This window comes from Labeo rohita, chromosome 4 (genome assembly GCF_022985175.1).
Source record: "Labeo rohita strain BAU-BD-2019 chromosome 4, IGBB_LRoh.1.0, whole genome shotgun sequence".
NCBI classification, from domain to species: Eukaryota; Metazoa; Chordata; class Actinopteri; order Cypriniformes; family Cyprinidae; genus Labeo; species Labeo rohita.
The window spans coordinates 23,850,362-23,873,130 of record NC_066872.1 but is presented as its reverse complement, the minus strand read 5'-3'; the positions used below and the strand labels follow the sequence as shown (position 1 = coordinate 23,873,130).

The window sequence follows — 22,769 nt, the reverse complement described above, 5'->3', positions numbered from 1 at the left end:
AGATTTAGTCGACTAAAATCTTATGATATTTAGTCAACTAAAACTAAAACGATTCAGACTAAAATATGACTAAAACTAAATGGCATTTTAGTCAAGAGACTATGACTAAGACTAAATAAAATTTGCTGAAATAGACACTCCGTTAATGTATGTTTAAATAAATAGCGACCATTGAAATGTTTGTTTTAAAAAAATGAACTGGAATATAAACATAATTATGTAATTGCAACTTTATTATTATAAAAACTTCATTGAATGTAATTTAAGCATTTGTATAACTACAAACCGGTTAATTTTAATCTTCAATATTAGAGTAATGTAGTACCAACTGACTCTCACGTATATTTTACACCATTAGTTGAGAGATATTTTTTTTTCCTTGAGGAAATTTGACATACTGTACCTGATATATATCCAAATAACTGATATTGAATCAAATGAGAAGTAGAATTGAATAACAAGCTTGTGAATCAAAATTTGAATTATAAACTTGTGTCAAAACCTAGCCCTACTCATTTTATGTTGCAAAAACTGATAATATCACCCTGTAATCATAATCTGTGTAAATAGAAGTTGTTGGTGTTTTATTGCCACTAGTATTCATTTCAGTTAAAAACTGTGAAATGTTTGCATAGGTAGAGGCACATTTTCCCAATAAATCTAGGTTGGTTAGGATGCTTCCATAGAAAGTATTCAGACAGTAGAAAGCAAAACAGCTCAACTGGGTGAGTCATGGTTTCATTGGCTAGGTAAATGTTTTGATGTTTTGTCCCTCAGTAGCACATATGAAAAACAAGGTGGCATGTTTTCAACACGTACAGACAGATATCTCGCTCTACACAGACATCTTTGTCATTTTGAATGATCCTTCCATGTGACATAACATTGGTCTTCCTACTTGTATAAATAAGGAGTGTCTGTTGGATAACCTGCATCACTTCTACGTGAGAGGAGAATACATCCTTCGCTCATTTAAAGTCAGTGTCTTTCAAAACGTAAATGAAATGCCAATAACAGCTGTCGTCTCACAGTATTGATTAACCTCCTTGTGAGGCAAGCAGTGAGGCGTTCCCATGGCAACAGGTACGTTGTCTGCCGGGCAACGAGAGCGACAGTGAACCAGGGCTATTAATAGACTTTATAGCGAGCGGTTATGTCGTAGACCTTGTCAGATAAATGTGGGCATGGACTTTTTGTTTGTTCTCCTGTGTAAATATCATACAACCTTGGTCCCGTCAAACCATACTACAATTTCCTCCCCATCCCAATATGCTGGAAGCAAATTTACATTTTATGATGTCGTTGTGATTTCAGAAATCACTTGCTTGTTGGAAATTTGCATAATGTGACATGTCTGTGATGTAATTGGTTGGAATGAGAAGGATGTGGCCTGGCTGGATCATCAGAGTTCTCTTGAGAGCCATGTGATTGTCAGGGAACGCTGGCACACAAAGCATATTCACTATGCACGTCACATATTCTTGTGTGCAACCCTCTGACAAAACCCACAAGATGATGTCTTTTGTAGAACTGAGAGACAATGTCAGTGTAATAAAGCTTTCAGTGTTCAGGAAATGTATGATGTGGTGCATGAATACAGTACTAGATTCAGAATTAAGCATGCATATATGCTTAGTTACATGTGCAATAAAACCATTAAACATAATTACATTAAACATAAAACTCACTGTTATTCAAATTCATCAAGGCTGTGTTTATTTGATCAAAAATACAGAAAAAAAAATGATATTGTGACATATTATTATGATAATAATATACATTCAAATCTATTTTTCAGCATCATTACTTCAGAAATCATTCAGATATGCTGGTTTATTATCAGTGCTTGAAACAGTTGCTGCTTATTTTATTTATTAATACATATGATACTTTTTTTCAGGAATCTTTAATGAATAAAAATAACAGCATTTATTTAAAATAGAAATCTTTTGCAACAATATACAACACCGTTCAAAAGTTTGGGGTCAGTACATTATTATTCTTTCTTTTTTTTATTACTTTTATTCAGTAAGGATGTGTTAAATTGCTAAAAAAAAAGTGAGAACAAAAACTTACATTGTTAGAAAAGATTTATATTTTGAATAAATGCTGTTCTTTTTAACTTTTTAATCATCAAAGAATCCTGAAAAAAGTATCACATTTGTTAGCTCTTAGATAATTCAAATAATAAATCAGTATATTAGAATGATTTCTGAAAGATCATGTTACATTTAAGACTGGAGTAATGGCTGATGAAAATTCAGCTTTGTATCACAGGAATAAGTTATATTTTGATGTATATTTAAAAAGAAAAAAAACTTTTGATAAATTTAGATATAAACTTTTAAATATTTTAATAATATTTCAAAATATTACATTTTTTCAGCATTTTTGATCAAAGACGCAGCCTTGATGAGCATAAGAAGCTTTTTTAAAAAACATTTTTACTGATCCCAAACTTTTGAACAGCAGTGTATATGTTGTTCTAGATACAGTAAGTATTGTTATTAATGATAGGAGTAGAAGTATTGTGTGGAAAACAAAATAAGAATTGTTTAAGAATATACTGGATATGATGAAAGTAAATAGAGCTTGTACTGTCAACCTTCAAAAAAAAAAAAAACACACACACACACAGAAAATACCAAAATAACTCTGGAAGATTTAGAATATAGTGTAAAATCATGTGGGGTACATCATGATTCTTTTATAAACTGTTTATGGTGCTTTTGTGTCATTTTGGAGTCCTAGCCCACATTCATTTACATTATGGAGAAGAGCAGATAGTACATTCTTATGCATTCACCATTTTGTGTTCCACTGAAGAAAGAACATCATACAGATCTGGAAAAAAAAGACTGAGTAAAGGATAGAATTAAATTTTTTTTTGCTGTGATTTATTCCTTTAAGGTACTTGTATGCCTTTAGGGATTACACTTTCTAACTACAGTATAGTTTTCATAAATAATTCTTTGTAATAAAATACGAAAGTTTGTAGGTAATTGCTTTGCGCTTAACCATTTAGCCATTGCTTATTGTATACTCACTGTTTCTTTATAAGAACTTTTTCTTGTGTTTCTGGCCACACACTTGAAGATTGTACAGCAGATTTTAAGCCTGATTTGCACCCCCGAATGATCAGGGGGCGTGACCCAATTTTCACAATTGTCACAAACGATTTTTTGTCCAAAAAATCCTCTATTGTGTGGTGAAATTACGAGTATTTAACTGCACCCGATTGAGACCTACCGGATGTTGTGTGCTTCTATAGCTGAAACATGGCAGCCAAAAACATGTCACAAAAGTAGAGAGAAAAAACATCACCCGTATTCTTTTTTTAAATTTATTTATTTTGTTTTTCCCTGTACAACAGAACGCACCCCAGGAGAGCCTGCTGACAATCTCGACTGTCCTCCATGTGTTTTTTTTTTTTTTTCTCTAGTCATGTTTGATCTTGTGAGTCTTTGCAAGCTCTTGTGTCACTGTGAAATTGTTCCTACAATCAACAAGTGTGTTGTCTCGCAGTATGGTCGGATTCATCTACTGTGTCTTCATGTTCAAGTTATGATTTGAAAATTGTGTAGTGTGCCTTAATGCAGGCAGTAGTTCCAAATAATGTTTCAAAGCTGCTGCTGCTTATCTAAACCTTTATCCCAGAAGTCAGATAGAACTAAATACTGTACTCTGATGTTTTTGCTTAATACTTGTGGAATGTGAGCAGCATTTAAGAAAGATGCTAAACCAAATGGAAAATTGCTATTATTTGACTGCTGTATATCTACCCATTCAGGTATTGCGTCCATGACGGTTCCTGTGTATATTGCTGAAACCTCACCACCCCACCTGAGAGGACGCCTGGTCACCATCAATACTTTGTTCATCACAGCGGGCCAATTCACAGCCAGCGTTATTGATGGGGCCTTCAGCTACATGCAGCATGAAGGCTGGAGGTACGACCATCATTTTTGGCACTATTTTTAAGAGTAGTCCAGTTGCAGGATTGCACTGAATCTAGAATTTTTCATGTTTTTTTGCTGTGGTTTCAAATGTGGAAAAAGCAGTAAATGAGATGCAAGCTTGCAGTCTGAATTAAATGTTATGAGAGAATGTATTCATTGTGTAGAACTGTCTACTCTGTGTGATGTGAACGTCAGCCCTACTGGAAAGAATCATCCTGTAGGGCAGATTCTGTAAATCGCATCATTCTCAATCTCTATAGCCTGTCAAAATAAACAATAAACCAGATATATACCCTCCTCACTATGTGTAGCTGTTGCTCTAGGAGCGAAAATGTTATAAAGATAATATCTACTTGATGGAAATGTTGCCATTTACTTACTTTTATCTTCCCCAGCACCAAAACCACAAATCGCTCTATGTAAATGAAAGGTATACTGCTTAACCAACACCTTGTTATGACCACAACTCAATAATTCATAGCAAAAAATTACTTAAATCATTAGGTTTAAGGTTTGGTTGATCTTGTACGAATTATTACGACTTTTCATTATGCTGGGTTAGCTTCAGTGTTGGGGGTAACGCATTACAAGTAATGCGAGTTACGTAATCAGATTACTTTTTCAAGTAACTAGTAAAGTAACATAACTTTTTTATTTACAAGAAAACATCCAAGTTACTTTTTTCCCATTTATTGATTAAAAGCTGTCCTGTTGTTGAGAGAAATCATACTTTAGTACTAGAATAAAGGTAAACATGCATTAATTCATCTCATTCACAAATAAAAAAAACAGATTCAGTATTCCTCAAAATGAATAGAAACTGTAAAATGCATCTAAGAATACGATGCAAACCTGTAATAATGAAATATATTAAATAATAAAATATCCTTTATGTATGTAATCCCATTTTATTAACCAGTGTCTTTGTTGATGACCTTTGATGATCAAATTCAACCAAAATAATAAGCAAAAATTACTAACATTTGTAACTTTCTTCTTCTGTGTTCTACTGTACAGACGTGAATTTACTTTTCCTTCAGACTGAGGCATCTGGTGTGAAAGGGCTTTTACATTTGCCAAAAATAGAACTTTTTATAATAAAAACAAAAAAGCTAGCCCTGCCCAGATTTAAAAAGTAATGCAAAAGTAAGGAAATACATTACTTTTTTATAAAAAGTAACTAACGTAATTAGTTACTTTTTTAGGAAACGCAATATTGTAATGCATTACTTTTAAAAGTAACTTTCCCCAACACTGGTTAGCTTAACTGGCAGTTACTTCTGGTAAATTTGATCTGACACAAATTACACACACAAAAAGTAAAATATATAAACTTCCTTAAAACAACTTTTACTTGAAAATCAAAGTAGAGATTGTTAAATAATGTAGTGAATAATGTAGTGAATATAAAGTGTATTCACATTGGATTTTTTTTTCTTGTAATTTCTTACTAAATTTTGTGACTTACGCAACCCATCTTAAAATCTATACAAGATGAGAGTCTGGAAAACAAGCAAATAAAATTTTCCAGTGGAAATAGAAAATTTGCATTGTAGTCTTGTCAGCTGAATAAGAAATAAAGGAATACTGATCCTTTATCTTTAACGTAATCAAATTCTGTTTATTTCCGGGGGGAAAAAATCATTATAAAAATCCTAATTTAATTCATACAATTTTACAGTCTACACCATTATACCATGAACATAATGTTTTGTTTAAATCAGTTGTAGACTCAAAAATAAACTAGCAACAAAGCATAGAGACCATGTACTCTCTCACCAAGTGAGGATACATAAATATGTAAATATGTATATACAGTATGTATTTAAGAACAATGATTTTTTCCCCCTTTGTTTTCTCTTCCAATATTGTTTCTTTTTCATCTGTCCAGATACATGCTTGGTCTGTCAGTGGTCCCTGCATTGCTGCAGTTCCTAGGGTTCCTCTTCCTACCCGAGAGTCCTCGCTGGCTCATCCAGAAAGGTCTTACCCAGAAGGCCCGGCGCGTGCTCAGCCAAATCCGTGGCAACCAGAACATTGACGAGGAGTATGATACTATCAAAAGCAGCATTGAAGAGGAGGAAAAGGACTGCGGAGGAGGTGAGAAAATAGTCTTGCATGCACTCACACATGCAAATAACTCAAAGAAACACAATTACAGTCATGGTTCACTGATTTCATTAAACTATGGAAAACTCAAGTACACAAGAGAAAACCATGTGGAAATTGGCAAACCTAAGAAGCGTTCACATTTGCAGCATTAAAGCACCCAGAAGTCATTCGTTTTCAATGGGAATTGGTGCGTTAAGGTAAAATTGGTATCAGAAACTGCTTCCAATGCGACAAAGCTGTGGTGACCATTAGGGATGGGAATAAGGAATTTTGGCACAGAGTATTTTGGTACAAAGCTTCATCTGCATTGATGAAAGAATATTGTTTAAGAGCAGTTCAGTCATTTGGTTCCATTAATCTTAGTTTCTAACTATAGCAACTATGAATGGAATGTGTGTGACAAGTACAAGTAGATACAACTTGTTGCGTAGGAACCAACAGTACAGCAACTTGGCAACCTCTATATCAGTGCACCTTAATCTTTATGAATGTAACAAGAAAAACCAAGTAAAAACAAAGTAATTGAAAATGTGGCTGGTCTCACAAAGAATCAAAGAAAGTTTGGGAAATGCAGATGCAATGTCAAGAGTCAACGGGCAAGAGGACTTGGAAAGTGGATTGGTTTTGTCCTTAATTACATCTGATTCAGATGTTCTTAACTACAAAGAGACTGAAGAGGTCTTTACATCCCACTTGCCTCTGGAAAGCTGAAGGTGAAGGAGCCCCTTAGAGTTTTCAAGCTCTATCCAGAGCAACAGTCTTATTATGGTACATACGAATATACCAAGTTGCACATTTTTATCCGTCACAGTCCAGGAGATAACCTAATGGAAAAAAGGGCAACAAATGTTTTCTTAATGTCAAACGGTACATGCATGGTACACCAGCAATAAAATCCTGAGGGGGCCACAGGTGTTCATGAACCGAAACTCATTTGAGTCAACGTATAATATTAAAGTGCAACATTACCAGCGATTCAACAGCACAGCAGGCAGAAACGACTACTAAATAGCATGTGTACTTGAACAGCATGTTTCATCCAAGCAAATCTAATTCGGCCGTAGGTAGAGGCAATTATTAACCATGGGAAGTAACCCACCCCCTAACCAGACCTTATACAACCTCGTTTACTAACCAATCATATGCCAGTCATAATCTCTCAGACCTTTTAGCCCCCCCTGGAACATGATTGTCACTTTACTATGAGATGTTTATTAGAAAGGAGATCCTTCATCCAGACTAATGATTTCTGGCCAAAAGTAACTCATTGTCAAACAAAGCCATAAGCCGAAGACCCTAGAGGCATCATGGTGATTGCACCTTTGACAAAAACATGCACATTTTCTGGTCCTGCAGCTGTGATAGTGGCAATGTCATGCTCTCACCTCTCAAATGTGTTCATGGGTTTCAAATTGGCAAATGTTAATTACTGAGACAGCAGGCAGTAGTAGCAGGAGTTGAAGTGAAGTGATTGCAGTGATTGTTCTTAAGGAGCGTTCCGACAGCAGTTTGCAGCAACCAACAGTCATTCATTTTCAACGAGAATTGCCAATTTTAAGTGAAATAAAAGACAGTGCCCATTGGTGACGTTTAGCAGAGTTCATCCAAAGTCTCCTTCAAGGAAAGGACATATACACTCTTAAGAATAAAGGTACCAAAGGTTTTTTTTTGCTGTGATGCCATAGAAGAACTATTTTTAGATCACCATTTTTGGAGTGTTCCTAAAAGAACCATTTGGAAGAACATTTTAGAAATCTCTAGAACCTTTTCTGCATTTGTATGGTTCCATGATGTTCAAAGTTCTTCACAGAACCATTGATGCCAGTAAAGAACGTTTATTTTTAAGTGTATTGCAATTCTAATTTGGACATGCAAGACCATCTCCTTTTTATTTGAATTGGGAAATACAAAAGTCTCAAAAAACAGCTTGCCAAATGCATATTTAGGTAACATATTTCAAATCAGCAATCAACTCTGACATGCAAAATGGAGTAAGAACTATCCATTGGAATTGTGGCCAAGGTTGTCACCACACTCTTTTTACCAGATTTTTAAAACTGTCAGTGCCTGATTTACGAATGAATCCCTATTGATCTGATCGATGAAAGTTGTTCTTAGAAAATCATGAAACTGTTTATGTTTCAGTTTAATTCATTTGGACAGTTCAGGTTGGGCAATATGGCCAAAAAATTTTCACAATATTTTTTTTTTTCATATCTGTCAATATCGATAATCATCATGATAAATGTCAAATTTTTATTTCTTTGAAGTTTAAAGACAGATTTTTGCTCCAATGTAAAAGTTGTAAACACCAGACAGTTAAATGTGGTTTTAAACTATTCTTTATGGTCAGAACATGAAAAACATTTTGAATTCTTTACACTTTTCCAGTCATCTTTCCTTAACAAAATAAATAAAAAATAATAATTTCTTAGTTCTACATGTTTTAATGAGTAATATTGATTCAAATCAAGAAACAAGTTTGTGTTGCCTCATAATATTGAACATTTTTTTGTTTCTTAGAAATACACATTTGATAGTAGCTTTAGTTAGGATGCAGATGTGGATTTATGTTCATTACCAAAATCAGTAATATCGGTAAAATTGTTTGTGTAGTTTTTAAATTAACCATAGTAGCATACATTTAGATCATGATAATCAGTTAAAATCTCAAATGTAGCACTTTAAAACTATGGTAAAAATGTAATAAGAAAAAACTGTAGTCTAAATACATTTAGTATAAATGCATAAACGCTGTAGCTTACTCACAAAAATACTGTAAATATATTCCATTACTTCTTCAATACATTTAATACACATCTACATTAATAATATAATAAAATTTGACACAAATACCTACATTTCTGACATAATACCATGGTGCAGTTAGTGCTACTACAGTAAATCTATGGTAAATTATGGTGATTTGCAGATTAAAAAGCCTTCTGACTGTCTCGTTGCGCACAGTGTTTCTCCTGTTTGTCAGTGATGTTTCATCTGGCTTTAAAACAAGTTATTTGTGTCCTTCGCTGCTTCACACTTGATCTCACAGCACTGTTTAGTGGTTCGGTGATGGAAACTCATCAGCAAGTGAACGCATTTGCTCTAGTAAACTCGCGTTGCGCCACCGTTTGAATTTTGAGCCGAGTGGATAAACGATCCGTGTGGTGCGCTTCAAATGACTAGCGCTCTTTCGTTACACCTTTATATACAATATATCGAACATTTATCAAACTTTTGTTATTGTTTATCAAGGAAATTTATATTGCACGATAATTATTGTTAGTGATTTATCACCCAGCCCTAGTTTATTCATGCCATGCTGCATTTTCTCACACTTTAACAGGACACTTTATAAGAGAGAAAACAAAACTCAGCATATCTCAACAAAATGACTCTCCCTTCTTTTGAATTGCCCTGCTCCGCTGTCAATCCAATGATCCTCTGCACAATCCTGCCACTCAGCTCCCACAGAAAATAAATTGAAAAAAAAAAAACACCTGCCCAGCCTCATTCACTCCGTGCCTGTAAAGAAAAACAGCAGTAACAGTGGTAAAAGTTCATATGCACCAAATAGTATGAATGGTGAAAATGATTTTGAATAGAATATAATTATATTTGCGTGGCAATCATGATACACTGTCCTACTGTGCGGACTGCATGGCGTTCTGTTTTCGTTTGTCATCTTGTTTGTTTTGATTGTTCCTGATGTGAAACACCTCGGCACTAATAGAAAAGGAAACGATGGATATGGAGAGGATCAAGGGAAATGTAATGAGAAATCGTCTGTGAAAATGAGGTGACACTGTTAAACCTTCCATCTGTGATCACACCGACAGAGACAGCTAAACTGAAACATCTCACAAAGAGACAGACAGAAGGCAATATAAGTGAATCAGCAAGAGGAATGAGAAAAATAAAGCTTTTTTAATAAAACAATACTGAGCTGTAAGGAAATAGTGGTTAAAATGTAGTGTTGTTGTACTGAATATTAGCATGACCATGCTAAAGTTCCAACCCAGGCTTATTGGAAAAACATACCTGTGCCCAGTGTTCAGTTTAATCTAAGACAGACGAATGCGCGTCTGGCATTGTTTCATTGTTTACATTAGTTGTACATATTTCAGCAGTTCAAAAATGAAAGTGAGCAGCTCTGCTAGACACATTTCTGGAGGTGGCCAAAAAGCTACAAGCTGTGGCAAGTCGGGGGACCACATTTTTGGTTATTGTTGCACTGTTTAAAAAAGATACTGGCCAAGTAGGTGAACTAGTCCACTGTGCCCAGAGGATGGCTACTGATGTTGACCTTGGTCAGTGGAGGCTTCCTTGGAGGGTTCTGGTGCATGACTTCTCTTTTCTTCAGGCTAATGGTCAGACCGAATGCACTGGCTGTTGTCACAAAGCAGTCAATGAGTAACTGGAAGGCTGCGCCAGGAGTGCAGAATCATCTGCAAACAGTAGTTTCATGATCAACTCATCAGTCATTTTGGATTGTGCAAGGCGGGAAAGGTTGAAGAACCTGATGTAGATGCTGTCAAACAGATCTACCTTGACTGCTCTCAGATGGCAAAGAGCTAGAACACAACCTTGCTTGATGTTGTTTCCAATAGGGAAAGGATCTGAGAAGTCACCACTGAGTTTCACCTGGCTTTGCTGTCCTTCATGACTCTGCTAAAGCAGTGGTTCTCAACTCCAGCCCTCGAAACCCACTGCTCTGCACATTTTTTATGTTTCCCTCATTTAACACACCTGATTCAGATCATCAGCTCGTTATGAGAAAGATCCATGAACTGAACTCCGATTCAGAAACACACAAAATGTGCAGACCAGTGGGCCCCGTGGACTGGAGTTGAGAACCACTGTGCTAAAGTATTGTAAGAAACTTCGGTGGGCATTCCAGCATTCAGCTGACCATATCAAAGGCTTTCATTAGGTCAGTGAAAGCTGCATACAGGTCCATGTTCTGCTCTCAGCGTTTCTCCTGCAGCTGGCATAGCACAAAGGTCATGGAAGCAACACTGGCTCTCCAGGACAACTTCTTTAGCAATGGAAGGTACAAACCCGTCTAGAAGGACTTACCTGCGAGGATCTTACCTGCAATGGGGAGAAGGGTGATGCCTCTGTATTTGGAACAGTCAGCTTTCTCCTCTCAATTCTTGAGCAGGTAAACTACCTACATCAGTGGTTCCCAACCACATTCCAGGATGCCCCCCAAAACTACAGATTTTGCATTTCTCCTTTGTCTGACACACCCATTTCAGGTCTTGGAGTCTCTACTACTGAGTTGATGATCTGAATCAGGTGTGTTTGATTAAGGAAACATGAAAAACATGCAGTGTTGGGGGGCCTCCATAAACGTTGTTGGCCCACTGACCTACATCACAAATGACTCCCTTCTCCCAACAGAGTACAGGCAGAGTTGATAATTGTTTAACTTCAGCTGGTGGTCCATCGTTGCCAAGTGCTTTGCCACACTTGAGTTTGGTGATGGCTTCCTTGACTTCTTCCACTGTTGGTAGGTCAACCAGTTCCAGCTTCACGGCTTGCTGAGGAATGTGTTCTAAGGCTGTTACGTTTGTCCCCAAAGAGCTTCTGATAGTGCTTGGCCTAGCAATGCAGGATGGAGCATAGAAGGGCCTGTTTTGCTGGAAACCATGCCATTTTGGCTTGCTTCGACAATTCTTTTAACTATTTTATCACGATTTTCATTAGCAAGGCACTCTGCATCACAAGTTTACTATGCAGTCATGGCCTAATGGTTAGAGTAGGGGTTCTCAACTCTGGCCCGTGATTTTCTTGCAGAGTTCAGCTCCAACCCTAATCAAACACACCTTAAAATTTTAATCAAGGTCTTTAGGATCACTAGAAAGTTACCAGCAGGTGAATTTGATCAAGGTTCCAGCTAAGCTCTGCAGGAAAATGGATCTTGTGAGCCAGAGTTGAGATCCCCTGGGTTAGAGGGTCAGGTTTGTACCTGAAGGTCCCAGGTTCGAGTCTCAGTACCAGAAGGAATTGTAGGTGGGGGGAGTGAATGTACAGTGCTCTCCTCCACACTCAATACCCACGACTGATGTGCCTTTAAGCAAGGCACCGAACCACCAATATGCCTCTGTAATCATAATTTGTTTAAAAAGGAATACATTTTTGATGTTTTTACTGCCACTAGTGTTTATTTAAGATGTAAACAGCAGTGAATTGTATGTACATTTATTCATTCACTTTATTTATGGAGTTTTGCAGGTAGAGGCTAGTTTTCCTAATGAGTAAGAAATACAGACAGCATTGATGACTCTCTGAATGAATAATTTAAAGATTTCATCTTTTTGAACTCATGCCTCAAGGAAATCTCTTTAAATACAATATATGGAAGTATATTTGCATGTTCAGAACATTAAATTTGTATCAATGGATCAAATGAGAATGTGTATTTATGTGTTTGTGCATTATGTGTTTTATCTTGATTTTTACATCTGCAGCCTTGCACTGTGTGCTTTTCTGGACAGTGTCACACCTTTTTAACACCTTGCATCTAAGTGTCTGCTTTTATCTCCAGACTTCATTAATTCATTCCCTTAAGTGGCAAGATTTGCAAGTCTTATTTATAACACGACAAATTGAATATTAAAATGCTGAAGGCATTGTCTTTTAGTTGAGTTGAAGAAAAAAATGCATCACAGTCTCCCCAACCCCCCTTCTCAGTGTTTTACCATTTTGTGTAGAAATCGCATTTTTATTATTTCACTATAGCACCTTAGGACATTGCATTGTCAATGTCAAATTCTATTAAGCTTATGCAACTAGATGTGTTTGTGTTTACATTTACCTGTGCTCGAAAATAGCATTTTTTTAAGTATGAGAAAAGCCTCCCAGACATATTTTCTGTAAATGCTGGACAAATTTGTTATCTTTTATATTTTGTTTATGGGCACTGTATGTGTGTTTGTTCTGATACAATTACAGTGATTGTATCATAGAGCGAGACATTGAAAATAACCTATATTATCTTTTGATGAAAGCATAATGTGAGAAGATTATATCTCAGGCTTTTAGTGCTGTATATTAACAGGACGAGAGAGCATTAGAGCATAATGATCCATCCAGTAGTTCAGTGATGTTTCCCATGTCTTGTTAATATAATACACAGTTAAAATATACAGCTAATCTTCTGGCTACAAACCGTTTTCTTCTTGTATGCTTGTTGTGCGACCTTTTGGAAGATGTTTCTTAAATGAGCAGGGACAGGGGCTACAGGTATGACAGATTGTACTGAAATCTCTTATCTGCCACATCTAAATGGACACACACACATACGTACTCGCCTTTAGCAGGCAAATACTGTCACAATGATTATGCCTTCCGATACGAGATGAGCTTCTCATTGAATATTCTGCCATTTTGGTGACATTTATGAGGATTGTGGAAAGCTGAAAAGAACAGTCGGTTAGAACAATGTCCCAGAAATCCTGAATAATTTGAGCTTTTGCAAGCATGTTCAATAGAGAAGAGGCTTTTCATGCATTTTCATGCAGTTCACACATAATAGCTCATGATGTTATTAGAAAGCTGTGTGGATTTGCACTATTGGTCTGAAAAGAGCTCTAGGAAGTGAAATGTTACTGAATACATGCTGATAAGAGTTTGAGAGAACATGGGAAATATTGTTTAGATAAGGAAAATATTCCCCCAGAAACTGTATTTAAAATGATTTGTGCAAGTACATTTTTTTCGGACTTGATATATTTTTATTTGATGGCCATACAAAGTAGCTGGGCCATTCCGTGTCAAATCAACCAAATGTTTGATTTTGCTAATATTTTTTTCTGAGGAAAGACAGACATGTATAGTGATGAAAGCCAAAATATTAAATGTCATGGATGAATAAGTGCACTGTAAAAAGTTTTACCAGTTTCAACTTAAAAGTTTAAGGCAGCTACTTAACTAAGTTTTTAAGTTAAATCAACTTAAAACTACAAGTCATTTCAACTCACTACAATAAAGTGAGTTAAAATGACTTGTATTTTTAAGTTAATTTAACTTTAAAACGTTAAGTAGCTGCCTTAAAATTTTAAGCTGAAACTGGTGAAAACTTTTTAGAGTGTGGCAATTTTCACCTTAGATTTAGAGTCAAGATACAAGGGGGGTAAAATTGACTTTAGAAAGATGCCAGCATCATCTTATTTTTACACAGAGATTGGTAGTTCTAATAGTAAATGTATATGTTGACGTTAGCAATCCTTGTTGCATTATGTGCCAATGGTGCCCATTCAAAAATGGGGAAACAGCACTTTTTAAGTTTTTCTCCAAAGTTTGCATGCTTGTAACTCAAGAAGTATCAAAGATATTTTAATGCCCTTTTAGTATTGGGTCTTAACATTTTTCCCTTTTGCCATCTTTATTTTTTAGCGTCCTAGGAGATTCGGTTCGGAGATTCTGAGATATTGGGATTTCAATATGGCTCCAGGAGTAAATCGTTAAAATGTACACATTTTCAGAAACCAAATGTGAGTCAGTTTGCAAAAATATGATACTTCATTTTTTTTTTAAAGAGAAATGTCTGAAGAACAAATAATGTTAAAACTAGAGATGTATCGCGTTTCTTTCTGACAAAACAACTGCATTGAACATACCAGTCTGAGTATGTGTGACAGTTTGTGTGCCTATAATTCTAGAAGTATGAAAGAAATCACAATATGATTTTAGATTTTAGATCTTCATAAACTTTTTTTTAGAATCTTAATTTTCAATGCCCTACATCATTCAGTCCCAGAGATATGGGGATCTCAATGAGGCTCCATGTCCAGATTGTTGAATATTACCCATTATCAGTGGTCGAAAACTAAATGTTGGTCACTTTGTGTACAGCTGATTTTAATGATTTATTCCTAGAGCCACATTTACATTTTAATAGCTCTGGAACCGAATCTCATAGGGAATTTAAAAAATATGCCAAAGGGAAATGTCATAGTTTGTTAAGACCCAATATCTAAAAGGGCATTAAGATATCTTTAATACTTTGTGAGTTAAAAGTATGCAAACTTTGGAGAAAAACTTAAAGTGCTGTTTCCCCATTTTTGAATAGTAACCACTGGCACATAATGCAATAAAGATTGCTAAAGTCAACATATTTGTGACCCTGGACACCAAACCAGTCTTATGTTGCACGGGTATATTTGTAGCAATAGCCAAAAATACATTGCATGGGTCAAATCTATCAATTTTTTTTTTATGCCAAAAATCATTAGGATATTAAGTAAAGATCATGTTCCATGAAGATTTGTAAATTTCTTACCGTAAATATACCAAAACATAATTTTTGATTAGTAATATGCATTGCTATGAACATTTGGACAAGTTTAAAGGTGATTTTCTTAATATTTATATTTTTTGACACCCTCAGATATTGTCGTTTCCTAACAAACCATACATCAACGGAAAGCTTATTCATTCTCAAAAATCTCAATTTCGAAAAATTTACACTTATGACTGGTTTTGTGGTCCAGGGTCACATTTTACTATTAGAACTACCAATCTCTGTGCAAAAATATGATAATGATGCTGCCATCTTTCTGAAGTCATTTTTACAGCCCTGTAACTTGACTCTGAATCTAAGGTGAAAATTACCATTTGACCTTCCTCTACAAAATAGTGGATTACTCTGTAAATATTCATCCATGACATTAAATTTTTTGGCTTCCATCACAATAAATGTCTATCTTTCTTCAGAATAAATATTAGCAAGATCAAAAATTTGAGCCGGGGACCTTCGGTGGAGTTGACATGGAATGACCCAGCCATGTACTCTGATGAAATTACAAATATGTAATGTTTGATTTTAGTACTTATTTACTTTATAACTTTTGATAGAATTATTTTAAAGTTCTGAAAAGAGTTTTTACCATTCAAGTCACATCTCAGGATAGTCGCTTACATCTTTTAAAAATGTATTTTATACTGGCAGATCACCTCAAAATTAGACGTTAACTGAAAGTCCAAAATTTGATGGGGTCTTTAATGTGAATATGAAGTAAGGTTTTTAGTAGAACAGTAATCACGTAAACGCTATAATTGTTGAAATTCAATATGTTTTGACAGCTTAATAACCGTCTATTTTACCTGTCCATCATTTACTGTCATTTTTTTGGGTGATCTCAGTGAAATATTCTGTTGAATAAGCAGCTAGCAGCTTTTGTGTTAAGTTGTGTTTCCAATGACAACAGCACTGAGTTCAGGTGATATTTAGTGGGGCTGTTATCTGTCTCGATTAAATGGGAGATTGTTTAAGCCAGTAGCAGACAGACAGCTGTGTAAAGTGTATTTGTCCCTTATGTTCACCTGTCATCTGTGAAAACATCATTTTCCATCATACTGTGGGATATTATCAGGCTGTAATGTGCTGTTGACCTGTTATTGCCTCACACTCAATACCAAACCAATCAAAAAGGTGCCATTTGTTCTTCACTTGTCCTTAAATGTTTGACTTTGAGGAGATGAAATGCCCTTTAAACCTTTTTAGAAATAAATCTCTTTTCTTTACTATGTGCTTTGTCTTTACTCTTGTTATTATGACTTTATCTTCCTTCTTTAGGTGTTTATGTTTATGAATCACCTAAATATGTATATGTTGTGGATATTATATCTTATGCCAGTTGTGCTCTCATAATATGAAATGTTATACTATTAGCTGATTTAGTCTCAAACTTCACAGCGTATCTGTAATTAAAAAGGAGATGGAAAAGAACAAGAGAGAGAAAAGACCTCTATTCTCCTGTAGGACTTTTCTCAGCTTATTAATATTAAATGAAAGTCGCAGTACAGCCGAAGCTTGATCATATTCTAGGCTGCTGCGGTTGTCAGCAAACCTCTTCCGACTTTTACAAATAAAGAGCCTTGCTTCTACATAATTAGAAAAAAATTCTCAGGTTTGCATGGATTCTACCAACGCTTGAGGCTTTTGGGGAGATATAGATGAATAGGTAATTCTCAGCTGTAATTAGTTAGAATATGGAAAATATGAAGAGTCTGTACCATAGAAGATAATAAATGTTTGACTTTGAGGCTGTTTGACTGAGCACATATGGAGGCTCATTTAAATAGCACTAGAAGGTTCTATTCATTCATCACTCAAACATTTCCCCACACAGAATAATGCATTTCATTTTTGTAGTAAAAGCAGTGTTTGCTCTTGCAAAAAAGACTATTGCTAATGGTTGTACATACAAAACCCTAACCGTAAATATACTGATGTGTAAATCATCTACCATGAATGATAGATAAATTTATAAAGCTTGTTAAAGGGATAGTTCACCCAAAAATAAAAATTACCCAATGATTTACTTACCTTCAAGCCATCCTAGATGTATATGACTTTCGTCTTTTAGACGAATATAATCAGAGTTATATTTAAAAAAATGTTCTGGTTCTTCCAAGCTTTATAATAGCAGGTCGAGAATGAGGGTTGAAATTTTGAAGCCCTTAAAAGTGTGTCCATCCATTATAAAAAGTATCCACACAGCTCCAGGGGTATAATAAAGGCCTTCTGAAGCAAAGCAATGCGTTTGTGTAAGAAAAATATCCATATTTAAAACTTTCCAAACCGTTATCTCTAGTTCCGCTAACTGTGTTTACTAGAGAGTGGCGTTCCAGTGGATGACGTAGGAAGTAGGCATAGTGTATGCTCTGGTGAGAAGTGACAAACACAGAAGCGTAGAAGAGAAAGTAAAACAAAACATCGGTCACGAATTAGAAGTATTAAATGAATATTCATAAAGAAAAATGTCCAAGGTTTCAATTTAAGCCAAGATGAGACTGGTTTTCCTTTGCTGTAAACAAAACTTGTTTTTTGTGAAACTAGCATATTCTCATTTACTCATTGTCCTTCTGTAACGATGGAAGTGTGACAACAAAGTGGCGATCCACTTGCAGAGTGTAGTCAAACAGGCAGGGTTAAAATACAAGCAAAACAGTGACATCCAAGGCACAGGCCAAAGAGTAATCCACAAAACTGGCAGAGGTCAGGGCAGGCAGCAAACAATCAAAAACAAGAAAATAATCCAGGGTCAAAAGCATGAAAGCAAGGAAACAGGAAAACTGGGTATTTTGGAAACACAGAAGGGCTAAACAATCACCGGCAGAGTATGGCCCTATCCCAAATGGAACACTTCATGTGCACTTGCTGTCGTTGCTGTCGTACCACCGCATGCGCGTGTCCGTTAAGTCCACGAGACCATAGGGTGTCCCATTTGTCATTTTGTCCCCGGTGTCCCCGCTTTCAGAAGGGTGCTCGCGAGCGCCCTCTTTGCAGCCGTTATGCGCCCTCGATACGCACTTCTGCTGATACCGCACTGGTGCGAGCCCTGCAGCAGACTTTTACCCGACAGTCAAAGCGGCATTATGTCATGAAAGTGCGGACTCAGCAGAAGACCACTAGGGTTTAGGGTGCCATTTGGGACAGGGCGTCACATGTGTTTGTGTGTGCAACTCTTATAGTCCTCCTGATTGGAAACAGCTGGAGTCCAATATCGAGCTCGTAGGGAGAAGGTTAGGGGAAATGGAGTCTGGGGTGAGTGGCAAAGGTATGCAATGGAGGAAGGAAAAGAAAGGAAAGGAAAGGGCATGTGACCAAGTATGGTGACACATACTAGGAATTTGTGCCCTGCATTTGTGGAGTAGTGAACAAACACACACACACCATGAACACACACCCGGAGCAGTGGGCAGCTAATACTGCAGTGCCCAAGGAGCAGTTGGGGGTTCGGTGCCCCCAAGGTTTTGAGGGTGGAAAGAGTGCTGTAAATTCACTCCCCCCACCTACAATTGCTGTCGGACCTGAGACTCGAAACCCCCAACCTTTGGGTTACAAGTCCGGCTCTCTTACCATTAGGCCACAACTGTCTCCGTGAGCTCTATCGGCACTCCAGCTGGAGATCGTGACACATGGCAACAAAATCTTTAGTTTTTTTCACCCAACATGCCACTTACCTATTTACTGCCAAAGTTCTCTTGTACTTTTAACACCTCCTGCCTGCCATTTGTCAGTCAAACAAATAATCCAGACAAAAACTCACACCATGGTTGGCCGTGAGGCTAATCAGTCTGGTACCAATGTTTTGCAGGCACCATATGAATGTAGCATTTGAAATCCATCTATGAGTATATATTTATAGTTATAGTCGAGTAGGGTGACCATATGTCCTCTCTTTCCCAGACACGTCCTGGCCAGGATTTCTATTTTGCCTAAAATATCCAGGTTTTATACTGTTAAGCTTTCATACTTGCTAAAGGTAAATATCGAAAAGTAGTTTGACCAATAACATGCAGGCATTGTACATAATCGACCAACAGTGGCGTGTGAGAAGGTGGGATCTACAGAGAACGATCAAACAATCAAAACAATGCAAATATGCATGTATATTAGATGTGTCTGCTTGAAGCAGCACTGCGCAGACTGATCATTTTATGCCATCAAAGTACCATGAGAACAATTCGAAAGCATAAGGAGCCATCTGCTCTCTAAAGCTCTCATGATACTTTTCAATCATTACCTTCAACAAGTATTAAAACAGGAAACAAAGCCTGAATATCTTAGGCAATATTGAAATCTTTGCCAGGGTGTGTCTAAGATCATGGTCAACCTATAGTTGAGACCAGACAACTGGTTTTATAAAAACACACAATTTTTGTGCATGGTTAGAGTACTGGACACTTGCAGTAAGTTATTATTTCTGTCCTCATTTTTTCTTCCCTTCCTTTGTCTGCAGTGACTTTCTAAAGCTTTTTCCCCCACTGGCCATAGGGTGCCATCACCTAACAATATGCTTTTGTTCATTGCATCACTGATGCCTGTGAGCTTTGTGCCGGTGAAATGTCACTTCCCATCTGGGGACATATAGTTCTCTCCTTTCAAAAGGCCACAAAAGCGAACCCATATGTGACAAAACCTGTGATGAACCTGTCAGTATACAGACCATTTATGCCTGCATAGTGGGAAATGTTGACTTTTAGTCAATATTGATGTAATATACTGCTTAGGTAATGCAATTCAGTATTTGAAATGCGATTCTAGTATATACTGCACAGTACTGCATATTACCTACTATCTTTTTTATTGTCATTGCAGTTTTGGACTTTTGTCACTTTTATTAATCACTTACAAAAAATGATAGAAATGCGAATGGGGGTTAAGCAGGGGTGGTTATAGACCCTTTTTAGGGTCTAAAATTATAACCCCCCATCTGAACTATTGGACCAGTGCTGCTTCCTTAAGAAGTTTAGTATTCTTTTGGGTTTGAACCCAAGGCTCGGCTTGAGATCCGAGTTACATTGGTGCCGTTACCCGGATGGGAGTGAGGTTTAGGGGGGTGAGTGTAACGGAGGCAAGAAGTAGGTGCTGTGCAAGTAAACCTCACTCACCTGATCTCAAGAGGTACACTAGAGGCTGCAGTCTTTAGCCTTCTAGTTGAGACCCGCTTGGAGCAGGTGCGAGTAGGACCTGGGGTTTACACCTAGAGCTTCTGTGATTATATAAAACTATGATTTGTTGGTACTAACAAACAGACTAGCTTGCAGATATTAAGCGACAGTGAACAGCAGGAGAAGTATCCAGTACCAACTCTTACATACTGTCAGAAAGTGAATTGCTTTTATGTTTTGTTTATTTTTTTCAGCTCATCTTCCATTTTTGAAAATATTGGTCAAAAGAGACAAATCAGATTTAAATCAGATTAGTCCTTAAGGGCTGCCTATCTCTGTCTCTGGCCCTCGAGATCCACTTTCTTGCAGAGTTTAGCTTCAACCCTAATCAAACACAATTGAACAAGCTAATCATGGTATTCAGGATTACTAGAAAGTTAGAGGCAGGTGAGTTTAATCAAGGTTGGAGCTAAACGCTGCAGGAAAGTGGATCTCAAGGGCCAGAGTTGAGAACCCCTCATCTACAGCATCTCATTGTTCAACCTTAACAACCTTAATTAAGTCTGTTAGCATTATGCAACACTTTAAACAAGTAAAATGTACTAATACTGTTTTATCTGTATTTTATTGAATCCTGTTTCCGCCACTAAATAAAAAATGTAAAAAGGTCATTGTAACTTTATATCTCACAGTTCTGCTATGAACTTACAATTGCTAGTTATAAAGTCAGAATTGCAAGATGTAGACTTGAAAAAAGTCAAGTTTATATCTCACAATTTTGAGTTTATATCTCGAAATTAAGAAAAAAAAAGTCAGAATTGTGAGACAAAAAGTCACAATTCTCTTTTTCATTCATTAATGGAAACAAGCTTCCATACTATCTGCACTACATTGTGTTCTTTTTCTGCATATCATTTCAGTATGTTCCAATCAAGGCTTTCTTTCTAGCATTTTTTCAGAACCTAAAAGAACAAAGCTACTAGGTGACACTACTAGAGAGAGAAAACGGTAGAAAAGAGTGAGAAAGCAAAAGCCTCTCTTCCATCTCCTGGGCACGTCTGGAAACCTAGCAACCAATCACCCGGGGCAGTCTCAGATAACTATCCAGCTGCCAAGGTGCATCTGTGTAGCAGGGCGGCTCGAACTCAACCAAGGCCAGGGATAGCGAGGCTGACATGGTGACTGAAAATGGGAATGCCTGGCAGCCGCTCTACATGACGCTTGGTCAAAAGCGTGTCAAAAGAGATATCAGACTGTCTAATAGCACATTCATCTTATTGTTTCTTTGTTGCCATGGTGTTGATGAAAGAAAAGAGCCGACGCTCGTTCTTTGCCTACCCTCCATTGAACTCCCTTATAATGACACACAAGTGGTCAGTCGCGCTGACAGCGACTTGTAGCGCAATTAGTGTGAGCACATGCTTGATTAGGGATTGATGAATGTAGTTGACTGCCTTTTTGTGGTTTCAAAGTATATGACACATCGATCAGCCTGCCGTCTTTGAATCGATCCAGATATCGCTGACAGGGATTTTTGTTGCCAATGAAGGTCAGTGTTCTCAGGCAACGCTAATGATTATGGCTTTCTTTATGGATCGCTTGGTCAGCTGGTGTCTTTCTGGTGGCAAGGACCTTGACACTGAATAGTACAGTATAGAATGTCTTGATGACAAATGTTGAATTTCTTAACATAATAAACAGTGCGGGGTTGTAACATTTAATCTTGATTATGTAATCAGATTCCAAAAATTAAGTATTGGTAATAAGAGTATATTATGTTTTCAAATGCTTATAATCAGATTACAGATACTTTTTTATGGTTTACATAATTACATATTATTTGCACAATGGCAATAAATCAATACTTTATTGATTCTCCCTAATTCTTCTTTTTTTTCTCTTTTAAATTTCCTTTCTAAAAATCCTACTGTTATACAATTTAGCACTGGCTGTATTCACAAAAGTTTAAAATTTGCAAGACCATGCTTCTGCATTTGAGGGGGAAAAAGCACCTCTCAAGCAATTAGACTAAGCACTGGTGATGCATAGCTGTGAAATACTATGTATGGAAGTCTGGGGAGAAAAAAATCTTGTTTTTTTATGTTTACTAATGTTTGTTTATATAATGCAGGGATTCCCAAAAAGTTTTTTTTTTTTTTTTTGTCAGCCGAATCCCTTAAAATAAAAAGTTAATATTTCACATCCACATGTTTACAGTTCTCTGATGTCGGTTAATGGTCACCTTGACATGCAGGTAATATTTTTAGTGTTCAAGTATTTAAATTATTT

At 36.6% G+C, this 22,769-nt stretch overlaps 1 protein-coding gene across 2 annotated transcripts in view; it reads left to right on the top strand.

Moving 5' to 3' along the window:
- LOC127164329 (proton myo-inositol cotransporter) overlaps nt 1–22,769 on the top strand; it is a 70,095-nt gene that overhangs the window by 6,442 nt on the left and 40,884 nt on the right. For both annotated transcript variants that reach the window (XM_051108197.1, XM_051108198.1), the window contains exons 2-3: nt 3,791–3,950; nt 5,851–6,059. In XM_051108197.1, the coding sequence (XP_050964154.1) occupies nt 3,791–3,950; nt 5,851–6,059 (369 nt within the window). The remainder of the gene's footprint in view (nt 1–3,790; nt 3,951–5,850; nt 6,060–22,769) is intronic.